At 37.4% G+C, this 20,633-nt stretch overlaps 1 protein-coding gene across 8 annotated transcripts in view; it reads right to left on the bottom strand.

The window, feature by feature from the left end:
* PARN (poly(A)-specific ribonuclease) overlaps nucleotides 1-20,633 on the bottom strand; it is a 172,175-nt gene that overhangs the window by 123,988 nt on the left and 27,554 nt on the right. For all 8 annotated transcript variants that reach the window (XR_005226961.2, XM_043523383.1, XM_037910035.2 and 5 more), the window contains 4 exons: nucleotides 19,821-19,896; nucleotides 16,924-17,034; nucleotides 16,765-16,834; nucleotides 1,411-1,466 (listed from right to left, as the gene is read on the bottom strand). Coding sequence is in view for 7 of the 8 variants with exons in the window: in XM_043523383.1 (XP_043379318.1) it covers nucleotides 1,411-1,466; nucleotides 16,765-16,834; nucleotides 16,924-17,034; nucleotides 19,821-19,896 (313 nt within the window). In the remaining variant the exon portion in view is untranslated. The remainder of the gene's footprint in view (nucleotides 1-1,410; nucleotides 1,467-16,764; nucleotides 16,835-16,923; nucleotides 17,035-19,820; nucleotides 19,897-20,633) is intronic.

Raw genomic sequence — 20,633 nt, forward strand, 5'->3', positions numbered from 1 at the left:
TAAACTAAACCAACATATGCATATAATAATCATACCAATAAAGCCATACTGTAACTATCCCAATAACTACGTCACATATTATATTCATAAATTGCTACTGATCTCCCTTACAACCTTCTCAAACTAAATTTCTCTCTGAAGTACTTACTTCCCTCCAGTCAGTGAATTTAATGAAGCTGCCATCAAAAGGCTATAGTTACAAAAGGCTATTTTTAGTCAGAATTATTCAAAGGACAGAAAAAAGAAAAAAAAATCTTAAAAAGGGAGGAGAAACGGCTATTATCAGGAAGTTTTATTTTGAGGGCAAAAGCAAAGGTTTTTCTTGAGTGATATGTTTCAAAGTCACTAGCAATATTTTTTTCTCCTAAAAAAAATTAAAAATGATGAGGGTATTTATATATCAACCTTTCCTATGTTAAAATACTTGTTAAAAATTCTAGTCTTGACATGAAATTAGTCTTTTACCACTCTTTTATTGTGGATTATATATTTACTATTGCTGTAGTGCATATTAAGACTACAAACAGTCTTGTGTTTTTCAAGTATCTGTAGGGCTCCAACGGTTTTTAAAGAAAACCTTAAGCACAGGGATGAAGAATTTTTCAGCCTCTCTCTAATCAAGGACCAAAACCTTCCCACATTTTTAGCCAAATAAATCAAGTCATGAAAGGTTCAGATCTCTAAAGTTTGTAAGGATGATAGGGTCCATGCAATGCTTTCCCTCTTGAAGTTATAACCTTGCATGAAAATGAACCTCTGGCTCAATAGCCTTAATAAAAAATAAATTATTCATCATCATTCTATGGTTTTGAATCCATAGCCAAGGTAACACTGATTCTATTTGAAAGCATAATTTCAATCCTCATCTAATTTCATCAAAATATCCTTTGGCCTGAAAATTCTTACACTTAGGTGAAACAAATTTTTTCTGAATTTTGAAGCAAAGTTGTCAACCTACTTTCAGAGTCATTGAATATTCACTACCTTGCATCCTTTACTTACCGTAAGATACGAGACAAAATGGCCATTTAAGACTGCAAACTTTAATTTGGGCCACTTCACTTGTGCGTAGATCAAGGATAGACTACGACCCAAAGCTATTATCTTCAACTATGTTAAACTTGGTACACACAAGGAGTCCAGACTGATCTAGACAAAACCCATTTCAAATAGTATTTACTGTATAGTGCAGATCCTCCATCCAAAGTAACAAGGATGGTTACTTTTTTTTTTTTTTAATAAAATGGAGAAGCAGTACATTAATGCCGCTTGATAAGAGTTGTGAATAGAGCTCAGCTGCAATTTAAGTCCCGTGCTGTACCCATAATACTGTCTTACACTTGCTTCTATAGAGGACCTTTTTAACCAGAACAGTAGTAAGAACAAGGCAAAATGAAAACAATTACTTACAGTCTGGTCCTTCCAAATTGAGATATGGTATGTCCATTACCCTCATAAGAAATAACCTAAGGCAAAAAGGAGAAGCGTCACTCGCGAACTTATGCCATACAGCTCTCTTTAAGAGGCTATTATAAAGCTTAACAGCACACTGCTTCTCTAAGGTAGTCAGCAGCAGTACTAGTCACCCTAAGCAACGGAAAGCTTTAGTCCCACTAATAATTTAAAAATCACAAGATGTAGGGAGTATCCCACCAGCTAGCTCGTTCCATGCGGTGCAATTATTTTAAAGTAAATGCTAGTTATCTTACTGACTTGCTCTAAAACAAATATGCTTAGTGTTATTAAAATAGGAAAGAAAATGTGAAAAGCACACACACATTTCAAAATAATCCAGCAACTTATTGGCAGTGTTTAAAGCAGTTAAGTAATTAAGAATTGATTACAGTGTGGAAGGAATCAAGAAGCACTAGCCTAAATATGTTGGAGAGGGGGCCATAGGAGTCAGCTGTTAATGTATTGTAGTTCTGTCTTTTCCTCCTCTACCTACAACTTCCCCAGCCCCTTATGTCCCTATCTACATTGAATGGAACTGGAGAGCTTAAAAACTGATAGCCTATGCTATTTTAATGGAGAACAATGAGAGATCTGGCCAAATAAAAGCTGTCCCCCTCAAAACTATGAAAACTACAGGAATGTCTACACTACAGAGGCACAGCTATGGTGCTGGAGCTCTATAGTGTAAACACTTACTACAGTGATGAAAGGGGTTTTTCCACTGAAGTAGTTAATCCATCCTTCTTTGAGAGGCAGTAGCTAGGTCGACAGAAGAATTCTTCAGTCGACCTAGCAGTGTCTATACCAGGGCTTAGGTACGCTTAACTATGTTTCTCAGATGGTGAGAAAAATTCACAATGAGCAATGTACATAGGTTATCCTAAATTGTAGGTATAGATCAGGCTTCTGTAATGGAAAGTAAGTTTTTCATAATTCTGATTCATATCTAAATAGTGCCTCTCTTTATGATCTATCTGGTTAAAATTGTTAGCTTCAGCATGCAGTAAGCCAGAAAAGAGAACAGGATGACCTGAATGGTTTTTAATTTGATAAAATCCATGCTACTCCACGTTAGAAGCATAAGTCCCTATTTGCGTAACAGTTTACTAAATAGGAGACGGGTATATGCTGCACACACCTAACCATTTTGTTGAGAGAGAAGCCAAGTGACACTTGAGATTATAAATGGAATGCATTCTGTCATATTTACTGTCCAGGAGCTCTGAACTGAACATCTACAAGCTATTTTGTTTCTGTCACTAATGAGATTTCCATTGGTATGGCTGGATGTTTTTCAACAAGGTTCATAAAAAAACCCACCACGGGAATTTCAGAAAGTGTTAAAACAAGAAGAATTCTCAGACTGCTATATTATTCCAAGGTCACTAGACCCAGCTCCTCCCGCATCCCTAGTTCCACACCCAGTTCTGCCTTCAGCCCAAGCTCCATTGCTGAGGAAGCCTTGGCTGTGCAGTAATGGAGGGGAGAAAGATTCCATTAATGGGAGAGCGCAACTGGAAACATTTGCACACCACTGCTATAGAACTTGCATAACATTATTAACAAAATATCTCAGAGAAAATGAAGTAACTATGTACATTAGACCAAGGAAACACAGTCCTATGACAACAATTCCACTTAATATCTGACCCTTGCATCATCCAAGGTGGGTAGAGTTGTGGGAGATGCTGCTAGCAGAAAGGAAATTATTGGTAAGAAGTTTTCCACTCTGCTCCACAGTATTTCCCACAATACTGGACATGAGGTAAGTAGTGAGCAGATGTAGGGAGGGTTCTGATAAAAAAGTTTGGTAGATATGTACTCCCTTTTCATGAGCTCACTCAAAGGTCTACATTATTTGGTTGTGTTTTTTTCAGAAACCACTGCAACTTCGGGGCCCAATCCTGGATTCAAACTGATGGCTAAGAGATTTTGTATTTCATTCTAAGGCTTCACCCAGAACCATTCTGTTCACCAATTTTAGTTTTCAAACTGAAGACTATATTTTGAATGAAGATTTTTATATACTATGGCAAATATAATATTTGAATAACTGTGTTTTATGAGAATGACATTTTTACATAGAAAATCTGTGCACTGTTTAAGTTTTCTAGGAACTAAAAGCAGGGTAACCTTGTTTAAGTGCTCTATTTTTTAATTGACAGTAAGTGCACACTACTATATTGTGTTTGACCTATTTATGCATGTTTATAATATATTTGTACCTCAAAAATGGAGAAAAATATTTAGAGAGTTATAAAAACAATTCTTCAAGGTACGTATCATGATTAAGGCTAAGTTTTTGTCACAGATATTTTTAGTAAAAGTCATGGACAGGTCATGGGCTTCCGTGAATTTTTGTTTATTGCCCATGACCTGTCCATGACTTTCACTAAAAATACCCCTGACAAACTGGAGAGGCGGGTTCAGCACCCACTGGTCCTGGGGCTCCCGGGTTCCCCACCGCTGCGGTCAGTGGGAGCTCTGGGGTCCCAGCTGCTGTGGTCCCCACCATGGCTGGGCAGCTGCGGTGTGCCCCCACGATTGCACGGGCTGGGAGCTGTGGGGAGGGGATAGAGGGGAGGGAAATGGGCTGGGAGCAGAAAATGTCACAGAGGTCAATGGAAGTCATGGATTCTGTGACTTCCGTGACCTCTGTGACATAATCGTAGCCTTAATCATGATGAATCCATGTATAAAAAGACCTTATAGAAGTTAGCAATATATGTACCAAATATAAGCAAGTTCATTCTGTTAAAAAGTATTTGTTAGGTTGTCTTAGTTCTAGTTAAAGCCTCCTCACCATTTTAATTTAGGAGGGGTTCCATGGTTGAAAGTGATACAACAGCTAAAAGTTAATGGAGCTATGCAAGATTACCTCAGAAGCAACTCCGTTTTTTTGAAAATTCAGCATAGCCATTTAGCTTAAAGTAAAAATACACAGTACATTTCACAATAGGCAACATAGCTAACTGCAATTCTTCATATTAGCTCAGCCAAAAGACAAGTGTCTAGGATCAACAAGACCATGGCTGTTTTCAAATCCTCTGAAAGCTTGGTAAAGGTACTGAATTGAAGCAGACAAATAGCGTTTAGAAGAGATTGATCAACTGCTTGTTCTAAATTCTACATTTTTTTTAAGTTTAAGAAATTGAGTAAATAAGCTTATAAGCAGGGATCCTAGTCTTTCCGTGATAAAAAACCCACAAAATTCTCCAATAAAAACCTGAAAATCAGTGTTTTTCCATGATTAAAATGAAACGCTGAACTTTCATTCCGTAGCTGCAATACACACACATATATCAGTTGAACATAATATCTTATTGATATATTTACCATTTTTAAGCAAGTTCAAAGCCTAACAGTGTCAATCATAAGAAGAAAATACAATTACAATTTGTATTTTACATATACCAAATACTTATGTCTGTATTCTGTTTTTTCAGAAAATTGTTTTTTTTTTAAATGCACAAATAATAGAGAAAAAATTGCTTTTATATTAACATTACTCACTTTCTGAGTCCTGCTGGCTCAAGTGAAATTTGAGATTCATTAAAACACAAATCCCTTTATGCCACTGAGTAACCTCTATATGCCAGAGGTTTACTGGAGTATGTAAATTTAAAGTGCATTTAAAAATCAACCACAAAAGGGGGAGGTCGCATGCATTGAATAATTGACATTGGTACTTTCAGTAAAATTTAGTTAATAGTTAATATGTTTTATTTTTTCACAAAATGTAGAAACTGAAGATTTTCTGTAAAAACGCAAATTCTGCATTTTTTCATGGCAAATGGATTTCTAGGATTCCTGCTTATGAGTAAAATACTGTTTTTTGCAAGTCAGTCATCCTTAGCTATTTGACTTACTTTGTATTACAGACATCACCCTCTCTTGTCATGTAGTCACTACTGACACACATACAGGTTTATCTTAATATTGTGTTGAATAGCATTTATGAAGTTAGAAAGTAAAGGTACTTAATAGAACGAAACTGGCATTTAAAACTTAAGTCCAAACCCAAAGTATTTATTGTAAGATTTTTTGTACCGAAGCTAGAAGCAGGAACTACATTTATCACTACAACATGTAGTGAAAAAGTAGCAGATGCTCCAAGTTTAACATTGGATTTATTTTTACCACATGAAAACATATTGATCCATTCTTGACTGCAGATTTGTGTTAACTTAAGTTCTAAAATGTATCTGTTTTCTTATCTTTATTCAGCTACCACACAAGAAAATCATAAATCCACTAGGGAAGTGATTTCTGATATCATAAATGTTGTAAAGCTGAAGTGCTCAACCTGTAGGTCACGACCACATCGCCCTCTTGTAGTCGACAAGTGTGTGGGGTAGAGAGGTCTCAAGCCAGTTCTCATGCCCCGATTTTGGTTTTCCTCTGAAGTGATTTGCTTAGTCATTCAAAACTATCCCTCCAACATCAAAACCACCAACCATTACATAGATTTCAACAGCACATCCCTTGAAGTTCTGTTCAGCTTCCTGCTTCTGACTGAATGAAATAACTACTTTTTATAAGTTAATATGCAATATTTATACCCAAAATGCACCCCTCTCCCCCCCATCACAAACACACACCACTTGGTTTTACAGGGAACATTTTTCATCTCAACTGTTAAAAAATAAAATAATACACCTAACTAGATTTACAGATTTTTAACTCCAGAAAGGGTCATTGCAATCAGCTAGTCTGGTAAATTAACAGCTCCATAGTTTGGAGAAAAGTGCATTTATATATGCATTGAAATAATGTGTGTTACTGATTTATGAAGTGCTTCTTGTGTAGCAGCTAGGTGCTAGTTTACTAAGTTAAGAAACCAGTGACAAGAGTTCCCACACCACACTAAAGAATCACTGCAGTTGTTCCACAAACACTGATATTTTATTAGGAACACCTAATAAACAATTCTGCTAAGACTAAACCAAATACAAATCTTACAAGGTGCCCTGACAGAATGCAAGTCCGATACTGAAGCCAGCTCCTTCAACCCAGAAAGCACGGCCATCATCCCTACAGAGTTCAACTTTAGAAATTGGAAAGAATCATCTCCCAAACAATTTGAACTGCTTCAGTGGGGGCCAGGATAAAGCTACTTCTCAGACAGGAACAGCCACAACCTCCTGAATGGCCACAGAAACCACTTATGCTACTGAGAAACCAGGCACATCAAGGGTTCCAACAAGACCCCCGAGGCTGTGAACAATGGTGGAGAAAGGCAAACACACAGCCTCAACAGACTGGAAGCTATATTCATAAACAACATTCCTCTATTTGCTTCCACTTACTAGCTAACTCATTTCAGAATTATCCAGGTTGATATGCAGCCAGTTTACATGCATGCATACATGATAGATTTCTCTATCTGCATCCAAACCCTCATTCTGGAGTACGATTTTTCCAAAGAATGACAGTTAAAGTATTTGAATATCATTAATATATACAATTTTTCAACAATTTTGTGCTCATACTTTGCCATTACTGGTAAATACAGCATTTGGGTCACGACTGTGTTATAATGTGACACACATTTCACTACACTTGGTATGATTAATACATTAAGTGGACAGTAAGATTTGATGTTCTTGATTAACTCCTTGCTTCTAGGTGCTTGAATTATGTGTGATAACTACAAGACAAGAACACTGTCCACATTAAGTGGCTTCTGAAGTTTTTTTGGATTTAGAATTCATTCAATATTAACTTTAACTCAGTACCAGTTACTGTCTAATGATTAGGAAATCTGAACTGACAAACTAAGGTACTTGCTAAAGATCATGTAATCTGATGAGACCAAGTAATTTTGAATTAGCTACTCACTAGCAATAAATTGAAAAAATATAAAGGGAAAAAGTGTAATTCAAAAAACCCAAATCAGTTGCAAGTCAATATATTAATTCACTAGACAGTTTATCATTTAGGTGGTTTAGAAACCAGTTTAGCTTGTAAGAGTCAGAGATCTAGCCAGAGTTTTCTCTTCTTCTTAAGGTTAACATGTTTTGTGCGCCAAATCTATAAAGCAATATTGAGTTCACTCTAAAATAAGCTAGTTGACCACTGTTATTGGAAAAGTAAACAAAGGAATAAATGCCTCTGGGCTCTAGTCCTCAGTTTACAGTACTGAATTAAAATATTTCATCGGTAAAGAGCTTGGACACTTATTACAGATAGATGTGTTTTCCAAGGGCAGCCCATATTTCCACATTGGGATCCAATCACCTAAGGAGCAAACTGCATGCTCAGTGTCATGATGGTCAGAGTATCAGTAGGGTTATATTAGTTGCTGGGATAGTGATTAAATGTTAATGTTTTTACTTGTATTGGTTGAATTAGGAGAGCACAGAGATCCTAATAACCATGAAAGACTGAGCATGTACCCTATAGGGAGGAACACAGTACTAAACATTTAGGATAAATCTCACCATAAAATAGAGTTTTCCAACTTCCTTCGCTGATACTTTAGGAAACAATCTATGCTGCAATTGAAGCGTGACCTTTGACAGTTTTAGTTTCGAATTTTAAGCTGTAGAATGCCAGTCCTAACCTTTTAAAATCAGAAGCTGGAATTTCAGCCACCACCCAGCTGTACTGAACTTGCTAGTAGTTTCAATATTTTCTGCAGCCAACAGTATTAGAAGTATAACACAAGCAGTTTATATGCTATATTATACATATTTACATGACATAAGTTTCCAGATAAGCACATTTTTAATGGTAGTTAATAGATTTTAAGAAGTGGACTAGAATAAATTGTGCCATTTATTCAAGATATTAATTCCGTTAATTTTTAATCAAGTTACTTGTTTTGAACAATCAGGTTTTGTTTTGTTTTACTTTTTGCTTGAGACAGCCTCACCTTTGCCTTATCAATGAGACATCAGCATTACAAAGAATGTATCTATGCAATATAGATCAAGTGACACGCTAAACCCTGCAGTAATGAAAAGGATAACGTGTATGATTCTGCTAACAGTTAGACTAGACCACCACAAAACCAGTTGCGAAGTCCAAAGTTATATTGTGAGGGGGCAACACTATTTTAAGAAGAATCTGATGCAAGCAAATATGTGCAGAGTGCTAACCACAAGTGCACTGATATCTGCTGTTTGAGAAACTGAGGACAAGCATCTAATGAGAAATTAAAGAACTCTAAAGCATAAGCATGGCATTTGACATGATACCTGCAATAGATGATTTTCACACTTGGCTATTTAGAGGACCAGAATGAGGGAGATGGATCGTCTGATGATTGAAAGCAAGCACCCAAGCCAGTGTCTGAGTGACTATGACCAGATAAAGAGAAAAAGGATGGGTAGAGCTATTTTCTGGATGCCAGGACAAAAGATGTGAGAGATAAAGGATACCCTGAAGAATAATGTGAACTGTTGACACAAACGGAGAAACATATGATAGGTTCTTAATAAAGTTCTTGATTTTTAAGAACCTAACAAGAGAGATTTGCTGCACTGACTCAAGTTTTGTGGAAAAGCTACAGTGGGTACACCTCTACCAGACATTCATTGGAGATAGCTAAAACATTAATATAGCACCTAAGCATGCTTAGAAACAAGGGCTTAGGCCAAAGTCCTTCCACTTACTTCTTACTCCTTCCATTTACTACTTATCAGAATGTCTGGATGCAACACAGATAATATTTTCATCAATACCTTCCATCATTCTCCCTTTCACTGACCTCCATTGAGTGTTTCTGATCATAATTACAGTATTCACTTCAACCATAAGATTATAAATGCTAACACATCTGTATGATGAAGACTTCATTTACACTGTAATAAAATACTAATGTTAATTTTTTTTTTTATTCCATAGAAATTTCAATTACTTGCCATAGTATCCTGTTAGGTAGTAGCATTTTTAACTGCATTACATTTTAAAACCTCTTCTGGTTACTTTGAATGCTTCATTTAGGAATTAAGTATGCCTGTTTGTTGGAAGGTAATTACGTGCTCTTCACTACAAAAGCTGAGTAAGCAAATTTCTATGTAGCATGATGAAAACTAACTGCTCTAACTTTAAAAATCAGCCAGTCAATTTACTGTTCAACCTTAATATACCTACCAAAGGAAAATTCAGTCTCTTATGCAATTTTCAGAAAGTGCAGTAAGTAGCAGCAGAATTTTTATTCAGTTTTCGTAGCTTGCACAATTGAGATTTTACTAGAAATCTCCTTATTTTCTTTAAACTCCATTATTTAGTAGGACCATTCACCACCACTCACTAAGGACTTGTCTACTTGAACAATTAGAAAGCAGCAACCCAGGGTCTGAATCTACCCTGCACTTGCCCTGTCGCGGTCTAACTGTCTGTGTGGATCCTGCTGATGCACGTTAAATTCTTTGTCAGAGTTCTCTATTATCAAAGTGCTATAAATTATCACATATCACTAGGTAGTGCATGGAATTTAGACCATAACAGGCTATTGCAGGCTAGATTCACACCCCGGCTTGCCCCGGTCCAATTAGACAAGCCCCTAAATTGCCAGCAACATGACAGACAATAATAAATAATATTAAGGATCAAAAATATACCAATTATGGCAATGCAATCAGCTGTCTTGTATATTTTGAAGAACAGCTATAAATCGATCCAAAAAAAATCTGAAGATACCCTCATCTTTCTATTGACTGATCCATCCGGAGGACATAGATATGCTAGTCCTTGTTTACCTTAGTATTGAGAGAGCCCACTAAGTATCTTATTTTAGTGTTCAATCCAGTAATTATTACTTTGACAGAGAAGTGAATCTCCCTGTGACCAGTAGTGATGGTCATGTTGAGAGTGCCAGGAATCTGTCTGAAGAATAATTTTAGATAATTGCCATCACAGATTAGGTTTGCCTGAAAATCTTTTAACTACTGAACATCAAACAAAATGCACCATAAAAAAAAGCTCTTGAAAAGATTAAATAAGTTACATTGCATATATTTGTGGCTGTTCAAGTATTAAAAGATTAAGAGCAAGATTTAAACCTGGTCTACACTAGTAAGTTTTACCAGCCAAACTTTCCTTCCCTTGGTAGAGTCCTGCTCTCATGCACACTTCACTTTGAGTCCTGAGACTAAACCCTCCACTTTTGCCTGCTGTTATTTGATTTCCTCCAGTGACATGAAACCTCTACCAGTATAGCTATCCTAACAGTGCAAGTATGAACACAGAAGTACCCCTTAAAAGCAGACCTTCAGCACAAGCCCACAAAATCAGCTGCCCCTTCAGCAGTTACCTATCTGGTCAAAGTTTTGACCTCTGCTACCCAGGAGTCAGTGACCGGAAGTCTGCTTCCCAGTGTGCCCAGAGTGTTGGAACTGGCACCCCTTTTCGTGTCATCTCTACATTGCAACATGGTTCCATCTCAACCTTGTACTGCTGCATGGTTCAGGAGAGAGTTTCTGATCTCCTGAAGCCTGTATCTGTCATTTTTCTTGCCACTTCCTTTGAACCGTGAAGCCACTCTTGTAAGCAAGACCAGTTAATATACTATGGTGAAAAGTAAAGGAGTACTTATGGCACCTTAGAGACTAACCAATTTATTTGAGCATAAGCTTTCATGAGCTACAGCTCACTTCATCAAATGCATCCTTTTCTTTTTGCGAATACAGACTAACACGGCTGTTACTCTGAATACTGTGGTGGTAAACTTGAAAATTGGCTTATTCATAAAGTCATATTTAAACAGTAACTGGCACATCAGCTTGAAAATAGTTCTCTATGATCATACATTGTACATTATCTCTATTTAAGTACTAGGAAACTCCCCAAAAAGAGGAGTTATCATTGACAAAGTGACTTGTTTACCAGTTCTGAATTGCCAGGAATTGCAACAAAGGTAGAAAAATTTCAGCAGATGCAAGACTTTAGACCAGAGGTCTCAAAGTCCCGGCCTGGGGGCCATCTGCAGCCCGAGAACCTCCCCACTGCCGTCCTCCGAGGAGAGGCTCATGCAGACATGCCGCCAGCAATGTCTGCTGCAGGCACCGCCCCTCGCAGCTCCCATTGGCTGAGGAAGAGGGATAGAGATACCATCACTAGTCGCCACGCAGAGTCAACCATGGAGGCAGCATCATTAGTGCCAGGCAAAGGCAGCAATGGAGGCAGCATCACTTTCTTCCCCACAATGAATATAAACAAGTCAAAATACTGAGCACAACTATCTCATGCACATCCCGCTGCAATACTGAAGGTTTCAACTGCTCAGTCACTGAGGCCAAACATCAACAAACTGACAGAACTGAAGCGTTGCCAGGTGTCTGGCAAACACTAAAAACTCTGGCAGGAGAAAAACTGTATAAAGCTGTATGACAGTTTTATTATTTCTAAGAAATTTGAAATAAAAAAATACAATATAAACGTTTTCTTTTCTGAACACCATCTTCAGTGACATTATTGGCCCGCTGGGAGGATTTGAGGACTGGCACTGGCCCTAAGGTAAATTGAGTTTGAGACCCCTACGTTAGCCACTGAAGCTACCATATGCATGTGCAACATAACCTCCCACCAGTAACTTATTTGTGACACCACCATTATGTATAAGTTGTGTATATTGCTTTGTGTTGCAGTGAGTGAGTGTGCTGCATCCTCGATTGGTAGATTAGCCTTGCCGTTTATGTCCTCATATTATGTACAACGAGAAAAAACTCAGGAGTGCTGCTATAATTTTTTGCCCTTCACAACAAAAGAACCAACCATATTTACTAGATTTGAAGAGTAACTGAACAAAGCTAAATTGCATCTGCTCTTGACCAATTTCAAAGCTTTTAAGCCATCATAATATGTAACTGAGTTCAAAACTGGTAACTCAATAAAAGTGAAGTGTTCTCAAAAATGTTCAGGCTTCCATTAGAAGTGCAGAACACCAAGTGTTAAAGAAAAGCAGCTTCTCTGAGATGGCAAACACTGGAGAAAACTCTTACACAAGTTGTCTGAGCACCAGCTACCTAAGAGTTATCCAATTCATTTGTTTATCCTTAGTAGTAATTAAGCTTGTTGTCGTCATTAAGCTAATTGTCGCAGATGCTAGTTTACTAAAATGCTGGAGAAAAAAGTTTAGCTAGAATACTACCAATGGGTATTTAATATTAAGGCTATCCTCCCATAAGTTCGCTTTAAAAGCATGTTTAGGAAAACAAATTGTGGCTGACAGCAAGAATAAAGAGGCACCAAAAATTATGTATACCCCAGGAATTTATCAAGATCAGAGATCTGCTTCTTTGTAAAAAAGCACTGATCTTAGAATTGAGATAGTTGCAGTAATATTTCTTTAAATGAGGCATTTCAAAACACAGCATTAGTTAATATAATCAATATTTGCACCCATTTAAAACTAAGTTATATCAATGGGAATGTGGTGCAACAAATGTGATCTGCTACATCTGTATTTTCACTTATCTGCAGAGATTAGGGATACAGAGTCAGTGTCTTTATCCATGATTTGAGATTACCTCTTGTCGGTTTGAAACTTCTGCAAACAGACAAATAGCCATGTAAGAGTGTCACCTTATCCTATGAAATAAGTAAGTGTTGCCTGTGCTGAATTAACTAGATTTATGTAATCATGGGTAAACAGAAACATGTTTTCACTACATTAACTCAAAATTTGTTTATTTTAACTTTATTAGAACTCAAACTTTTCCTGTTAAGCATTTACAGTCAATAGCTAATGCAGGAAGTCAAAAGGAGAAATAACGTCCTCCCTATACATCTTTATGTAGTATATTCCTTTTTGCATTTGGAGGAAGCCATCTTTAAGATCTTTGAATTAAAACTGCTATAGAAGTGATAACTCTTAGTACTGGGAAGAGTGTGTTAAAGTGCTTCAACTTCCCTATGTGATGGGTTCACAAAGTATTCCTATTTTACAGATAGGAAACTGAGACAAGTCAATGGTGGAGCCAATAACCCAGCTCCTCCAATCCCACTCTGACTAACTACTAGAGTAACTATACACAATATTTACATACTCTATCCTAGATTTCCTAAAAACTGAAATTCTTTAATATCTGGAAAATGTCACAACAAACAGAAAAATAAATTTACTATCAATATTGGTTCTCAATCTAACAAAAATTCATCAGCATGGTTGCTTGCAGCCCAGTATTTTGGACATTTTAGATTTGTAGTTTCTTTAGAAGACTCTACAAAACCTCTTTGATAAGGATATTTTAGTTTTAAGTGTTTAAATTTCATATATTACTGACTTGGAATTCTCTCAATCCATATATATTTGCTGCAGAGATCACCAAGTCTAACAAGACCTATACATTTTTAATCAGTTTCAGTATATTATAAAGATATAATGATACTCTTGGACTTTCGGTAAAAAAAGTATTTTAATCTACAGCTACTGGGAGTGAGTGAACGAACGTGTTTGTCATGTATTGAATAACCTGCCAAAATATAACTTTAGAGTGAGATGTATCACAGGATTAAGTGAGACTAGACTGATCAATGCTGCAGCCAGCTCTCATTTACTCAACTGAACATATGCAATAAGAGTGGTATTGAATTCTAGTTGATCACTAATCTGCACTTTTCTGTCACTAGTATATCATAGTTAATGGAAGAACTTACAAAATGATCAGATAAAATGGCCCTTTTGAAATGGTAGAGAACTGATAAGGGGAATTTCAAAAGTCTACTTAATGGGCTAGAGTCACAAAAGGACTTAAGCAACTGCCACTTCAGGCAACTACTGGGATTCACAAAACCATCACTCAGCTGTTGCCAAATCCTGCAGGCACCTAAACTCTGCAAGCACCCAAATTTTTTTCTGTAAAAGTTCTAGGTGTCTCTGTTTCTGCCTCTGAACATACACAATGCAGCCCCATGCCCGGCATCCAGATGCATGAGTTCCAGAGCCATTCACAAGTCAAGAGAAAAGAGGGGTTCCTCCTAACTTGCCTACGGGGCTGATCTGGTAAGCATGCAAACCTCGCCTAGCAGATCAGAACCCGATAGGCAAGCTTACACAAAACGGCTGGGATGGGATAACCTTTAGCCCAGTGGTTCAGGTACTCACCTTGGATGTGGGAGAGCCCTGATTCAAGCCCTGCCAACCCCCTCAACCCTCTAAATGAGGGGGGAGAAGAGATTTCAAAAGGGATATGCCACCTCTCTGGTGAGCATCCTAACCATTCAGCTGTAGAATATTCTGGTGTGGGGCTTCTTCTGTCCTTCCTGATGAAGCTGTTCTATTGTGGACAAGTAAAGTCATTGGAGCAGGTCTCCTACCTCCCAGGTGAGTGCTCTAACCACCAGGCCACTGAATGACTTATTCTTGCTCCCAATGACACTTTCATTATTTATTCACAGTGGAACACCTGCAAAAGGAGCCCCACACATCACAATATCCTATTGCCCAGTGATTATTTACTTACACGAAAAGTGGCATATCCCTGTTCAAATCCCTTCTTCCCCTCAGGTGGTGGGAGGGGCATGAACCAGGGGTCTCCCATATCCCCAGTGAGTATCCTAAGCACTGGACTAAAAGTTTGAGGGAGTCCTCCTCCTTCCCCTCCCTTTCAGTTTCTTGATAAAAAGGCATAGGTGCCTAATGTCAAGCAAGGGTGTGCAGCTGAGAATCCCAATATAGGAAAGCACCGCCCTGCGGCCCGAATTTAGGCATGCCTATCTCAGAGGTACAGGGTGTAGGATTCAGAGTGGTAGCTGTGTTAGTCTGTATCAGCAAAAACATGGAGTCCTTGTGGCACCTTAGAGACTAACAAATTTATCTGGGCATAAGCTTTCATGGGCTAGAACCCACTTCATCAGATGCATGGAGACGAAAATACAGGAGCAAGTATAAATACATGAAAAGATGGGAGTTGCCTTACCAAGTGTGAGGTCAGTCTAACGAGACAATTCAATTAACAGCAGAATACCAAGGGAGGAAAAATAACTTTTGTAGTGGTAATGAGAGTGGCCCACTTTAAACAGTTGACAAAAAGGTGAGAGTAACAGTAGGGGGGAAATTAGTAGGGGGGAATTAGGTTTAGGTTTTGTAATGACCCGACCACTCCCAGACTTTATTCAGGCCTAATTTGATGAAGTGGGTTCTAGCCCACAAAAGCTTATGCCCAAATAAATTGTTAGTCTCTAGGATGCAAACCTCATCTTGGCATCTCCCATTGGCTAGTTTAGGCAAGGAGCCACCAGCATGCTGCCTTTTGTGAAACCCACTCTCAGGAGGCTCTCCCCCTGTCTCCTCACTGTATAGGGCACCTCAATGCCTAACTCAAGCTTTGTGACTCTCAGTGATTTTGTAAGTGCCAAAAAATCAGGAGTGGTGATGCCCCTAAGTTTCTTTGTGACTCTAGCTCAACATGCCTTCAGTATTATCTCCAATAAGGTGACAGTTTGCAGATTTGGCTATTTCTTTCCAAAATGTGGTAGCCTTCAGTTTACAACCGTCACTAAACCTCTGTCAAGAGATTCCCCACCATAACCTTACTGTGTTCACATGCCATCATGTAAGATTATTCTACCACCAGAGGCACGACAAGAAAAGACTATGAATAAGCAAAGCATCAGAAACATGCACAAAAAAACTTTAGATTTCTAAAATTCTCAATTAAATCTTTAAGATCTTCATGAATATCTAATCCAGCAATAAAAGATGCTGTGAATTTAAGATCCAATGAATTTATTCTGAAAAATCAATGTAATTTCTTTAAAAGTTTATTGCCTGATATCTTAAATAATATGTCACAAATATTAGATTTTGGTCCAGGTAAAGCAAAAGCTGCATCAAAAATACCACTCTGGATCCTTTGGACATACTTCTAGGCTACATCTATCTCTCTCTCTCTTTTTTTTTTTTTAAATCAGTGCAGCAACAAGCTTTATTGCTCACACTAAATCTCCAATACCTATCCTTGGCTTACGAACTATAGAAACATTTAAATCAGAGTTATTTTTCTCACTTTGATTATTCCTTAGAACTATGCAAACATTTGCTAACTGACAATAGTATAGATCTCAATACCAAGAAGAACAATGGAGCTAGAGCCACAATTTTAACATAATCCCTTCCATGCTCTCTTAAGCAAGTTGGCAGGCATCTCCCTGCTCAGAAGCAATACTTAATGAATATATGGGAGTTTTTACCTCCCAATACCAACACTTCATTAAATTCTTAATACGAATAAGATAGGCCACCAGGGAATTTTAAATGTAAAACAGTAAAATACAAGTGATTAGTTTAAACTGACGCCAGGGTTTTCAGCTCCACCTTCAGATTATAGCAGGTTTTGTAATGTACAGTGATTTACTTACTTGTTAAAAAAGGGTTCAATGAGTTTTGATCTAGCAGATACATGATTTTTCGGAGGACTGAGAAATGAACCTAATAAACAAAGAAGAAATTCAGCATAACATATGCATTGAAACAGAGAGTAGAGGAATAGTTTTTTGGGGAAAAAAAAAATATAGTACCTAGGTAGTTAGCCATGGAGATGAAACACAGTCCTGTTATGTAAGCATCATAGCCTGCTTCATGAAGTTGTTCAGAAGCTGTGTCATAACTTGGAAACCCTTCTGCACTTTCTGAAGAAGGAAAAGTCATGTTTACCTAAGGGTATCATGTAAGTAGAAGTTATATTTAACCAGAAACACATTTGCTGCAAGTGCATAATGCACTATGGATAATTCTAGTAACTTTTACAAATTACAAGCAATTTAAAGCTTCATTGACAGAAGAAGGCTTCTAGGAACCATTCCTATTCCCACTGAGTCAAAAATTGTACCACTAGACTCTCATAGCCCTTCTCATCCAGAGATATTCTGGATCATACTGCCACTTTAGCAGCCAAACTTCCATTGGAACAATGACAGGTTTCAGAGTAACAGCCGTGTTAGTCTGTATTCGCAAAAAGAAAAGGAGTACTTGTGGTACCTTAGAGACTAACCAATTTATTTGAGCATAAGCATCCGATGAAGTGAGCTGTAGCTCACGAAAGCTTATGCTCAAATAAATTGGTTAGTCTCTAAGGTGCCACAAGTACTCCTTTTCTTTTTATTGAAACAATGGGAACAGGATTAGTCATCTTATTTCTTCTGACTCTTCTGCAACACATGACATACAGCGTGTAATTGCTACTCCAGTGGTAGCAAACAGACTAATATTTTTCAAAAGTGCTTAAGTGACTTCAGCATCTAAATCCCATTTCCAAAGGTGACTTAGGGCCACATTTTTTAAAGATTCTTAAATGCCTATATATGCAAATAAGTACCTTGAGGCATTCTGAAAATCCCACTAAATACCTAACTGCATTTTTAAGCACCTAAACACTTTAAAAGTTTACCCCTAAAATACTTAGAAAGCCTAAGTCCCATCGACAGTCAATTAACTCCCACTCCACAAGCCCCCAACATTAGCATCGTTTAGCCTTTCATACTTAATTTCCCAGTCTGTAAGAGACATCTGAACAGTTCAAGCAATTTTTTTGGAGGGGAAACGGGACTAGAAGGAGAGAAACAGTGCTTAAAGCAATCAAACTTAAGTACACACAGTGGAAATGGAAGTCAAGCTTAGTTATATCCACTTTATTACAATTAAGGAGTCTTTTCCGCAGCAAAAATGATGAATGAATATAGCTATGAAGTACACCCCAATATTTACAATAGGGACATAAATAGGTGTCATAATATAGTATTTTAGCCATATGTTAAGGAAGCCTATATGTAACAAAATAAGCTGACTAACTACCTTATCTAGTATTTTTCCAGCGTCTAACCATGACTCAAAATTCTTAGCATATTTAAGTTTAAAAATCTACAAAAAAGTTACACAGCATCATAAGCATGCCAATGTTTCAGTCAAAAACAGTCCTCTCTCAAAAGAATATATTTCTAAGAAAAAATGTTAATACTACCTAACCAATAGGTTCAGTTAACTTGATTTAAACTCAGCTCAAACAGGTTATCCTTTTAACGCCACAATGCATACCCACACATTTCTCCACAAATCTAACAATCGACAGAAGTATTTCAATAACTTTAAACCGTCTTTGCCTTGAAAGTTCTGACCCACGTCTATTGCAATATCAAACTTTACAGTAGTCATTCATACAAGTGATTAATGTTAACATATCCACCAAATTTTGATGCAGAACCCAACAAGTAGCAAAATTAATATGATTTCATACAATCATTTGGTACTACATCAACTAAAAGAGCTCACCAGGGAGAGGCCAAGTTGTCCCATCCCCAAGTTCGAAGAGGTTACAGCAGTGGTTCTCAAACTGGGGGTCGGGACCCCTCAGCGGGTCACGAAGGAATTACATGGGGGGTCATGAGCTGTCAGTCTCCACCCTAAACCCCGCTTTGCCTCCAACATTTATAATGGTGTTAAATATATAAAACAGTGTTTTTAATTTATACATGGGGGGGGGGGGTGTTACACTCATAGGCTTCCTATGTTAAAGGGGTCACCAGTACAAAAAAGTTTGAGAACTACTGGGCTACAGTGAATACATTGTGAAAAGTACATATGTGGAAGTAGGAAACTATGCTGTGTGCACCAACACCTCCTGCTGGCTGGCTAATAGAATTATTACAGAAGAAAAAGTCAGAAAGCCTCTGGATTACTATTTTCTTTCTTGAAGCCACCCAAGTTTAAGAAACTATGTGCATTTGCTCTGCATATTTAGAATGCTAAACAGAGTAATTCAAACATCTATATTGCTTAAGACAAGAGACCCTCTCCTCCTGCCTTTCAACATGTTACGCCGCCTAATGGTTTTTCCCTTTTTATATCAGCAGTTCATGAACTCCATTCCAGAATGTTAAAAACAGTCTATCCCTTCCGATCATTTAACATCCCTTCTTTCATGCCACCGCCTTAGAAAAAGTGATACAGCTCCACAGTACTTAATTACATTCTAACCATTAGTATAGGATCTAGTTACTACTGTATTCTTTCAAAGAGTCCAACTAAGTACTACTGGTAATTAATTAAATAAGAGCTTTTAGAGTAAAGTACTTACACCTGGGCTTAATTTGAGACATAGCAGAAATTATTCACCAAAACCTAAGCTACAGAACAAATGCCATCAGTACAGTGACAGAACAGCTGTTCATTCAAGAATTACTATTCTACTTCACTCAAAATAAAGCTGAAGTATAATGCCTAAAACCACTAAGAATAATGATCACAAATAGTATTGCATATATGTAATCCACTGCCAATACTAAATGGAGTTTAAACACCATTTAATTTAGAAATAGACCATTTCACATCCCAAACCAAGCAATCAGCAATTTTTTCTGCGAAAGACGAAACCTAGCACATAATTTAGGAGCATGGGGCAAACGCTTTTATGCATCCTTACCAACTTCAGGAGGGTTGAATGGAATCTCTTTTAAACGCTTTTCCAGTTCTGCAAGGGATGTGTTGTTAATAATTTCCTAAAAACATAAGAAGGCACAGTATGTGAGGACATCAATGCCAAATGCATTTTCCCATATATTGAGATTGTATGGATTAGAGGTAACATTTGGGATTTAATACTGCCAGCCTGTGTTCTCTACAGAGCTATACACAATCCAGTTCCAAACTCTAAAGTCCTGGAATGAACAGTTTGCTCTGACTCAAGTTTAATGTTACATGCAAACAACTGTTACAATTACACTATTTCTATCAAAAGCATTTTAGGCTCTGGGAACCCTAGAAAAAAACAGCAAAATCAATACTGAGGCACAATCTTTATCTAAAATCTGGCCTCCTGCTGAAAAAAGAGCACAAACAGCAACTCACAAAAAACAAGGTTTACAGCAGGTTACTGAATTAGAACTGAGCACATTTTGCCCAGAAAGGATATAACTGACCAGAAATATTGGTACTTGAGCTGGTGAGATTTTTTTTAACCAGACACACCTAGTAAAGAACATACAACAAGATGTACCGTTGCTTAATGGAGTATCCAAGCAATAGAAATAGACTGACAGTTTACTACACAGTTATATGGTGTCTGATTTATTAGAGTTAGGCAAATCTTCATACATTAGCTTAGTTGACTAGCTTTATTCAATGTAACAAAAGTAGTCACTGATACGTTACACAAAGATTCTTAAATCTGAAATAAAAAGACAATCTAGTCTAAATCGTTATTTGGGTCACTAAACACTTCGTATTTATAACTCCA

The sequence above is a fragment of the Chelonia mydas genome, chromosome 10 (genome assembly GCF_015237465.2).
Source record: "Chelonia mydas isolate rCheMyd1 chromosome 10, rCheMyd1.pri.v2, whole genome shotgun sequence".
Lineage (NCBI taxonomy): Eukaryota > Metazoa > Chordata > Testudines > Cheloniidae > Chelonia > Chelonia mydas.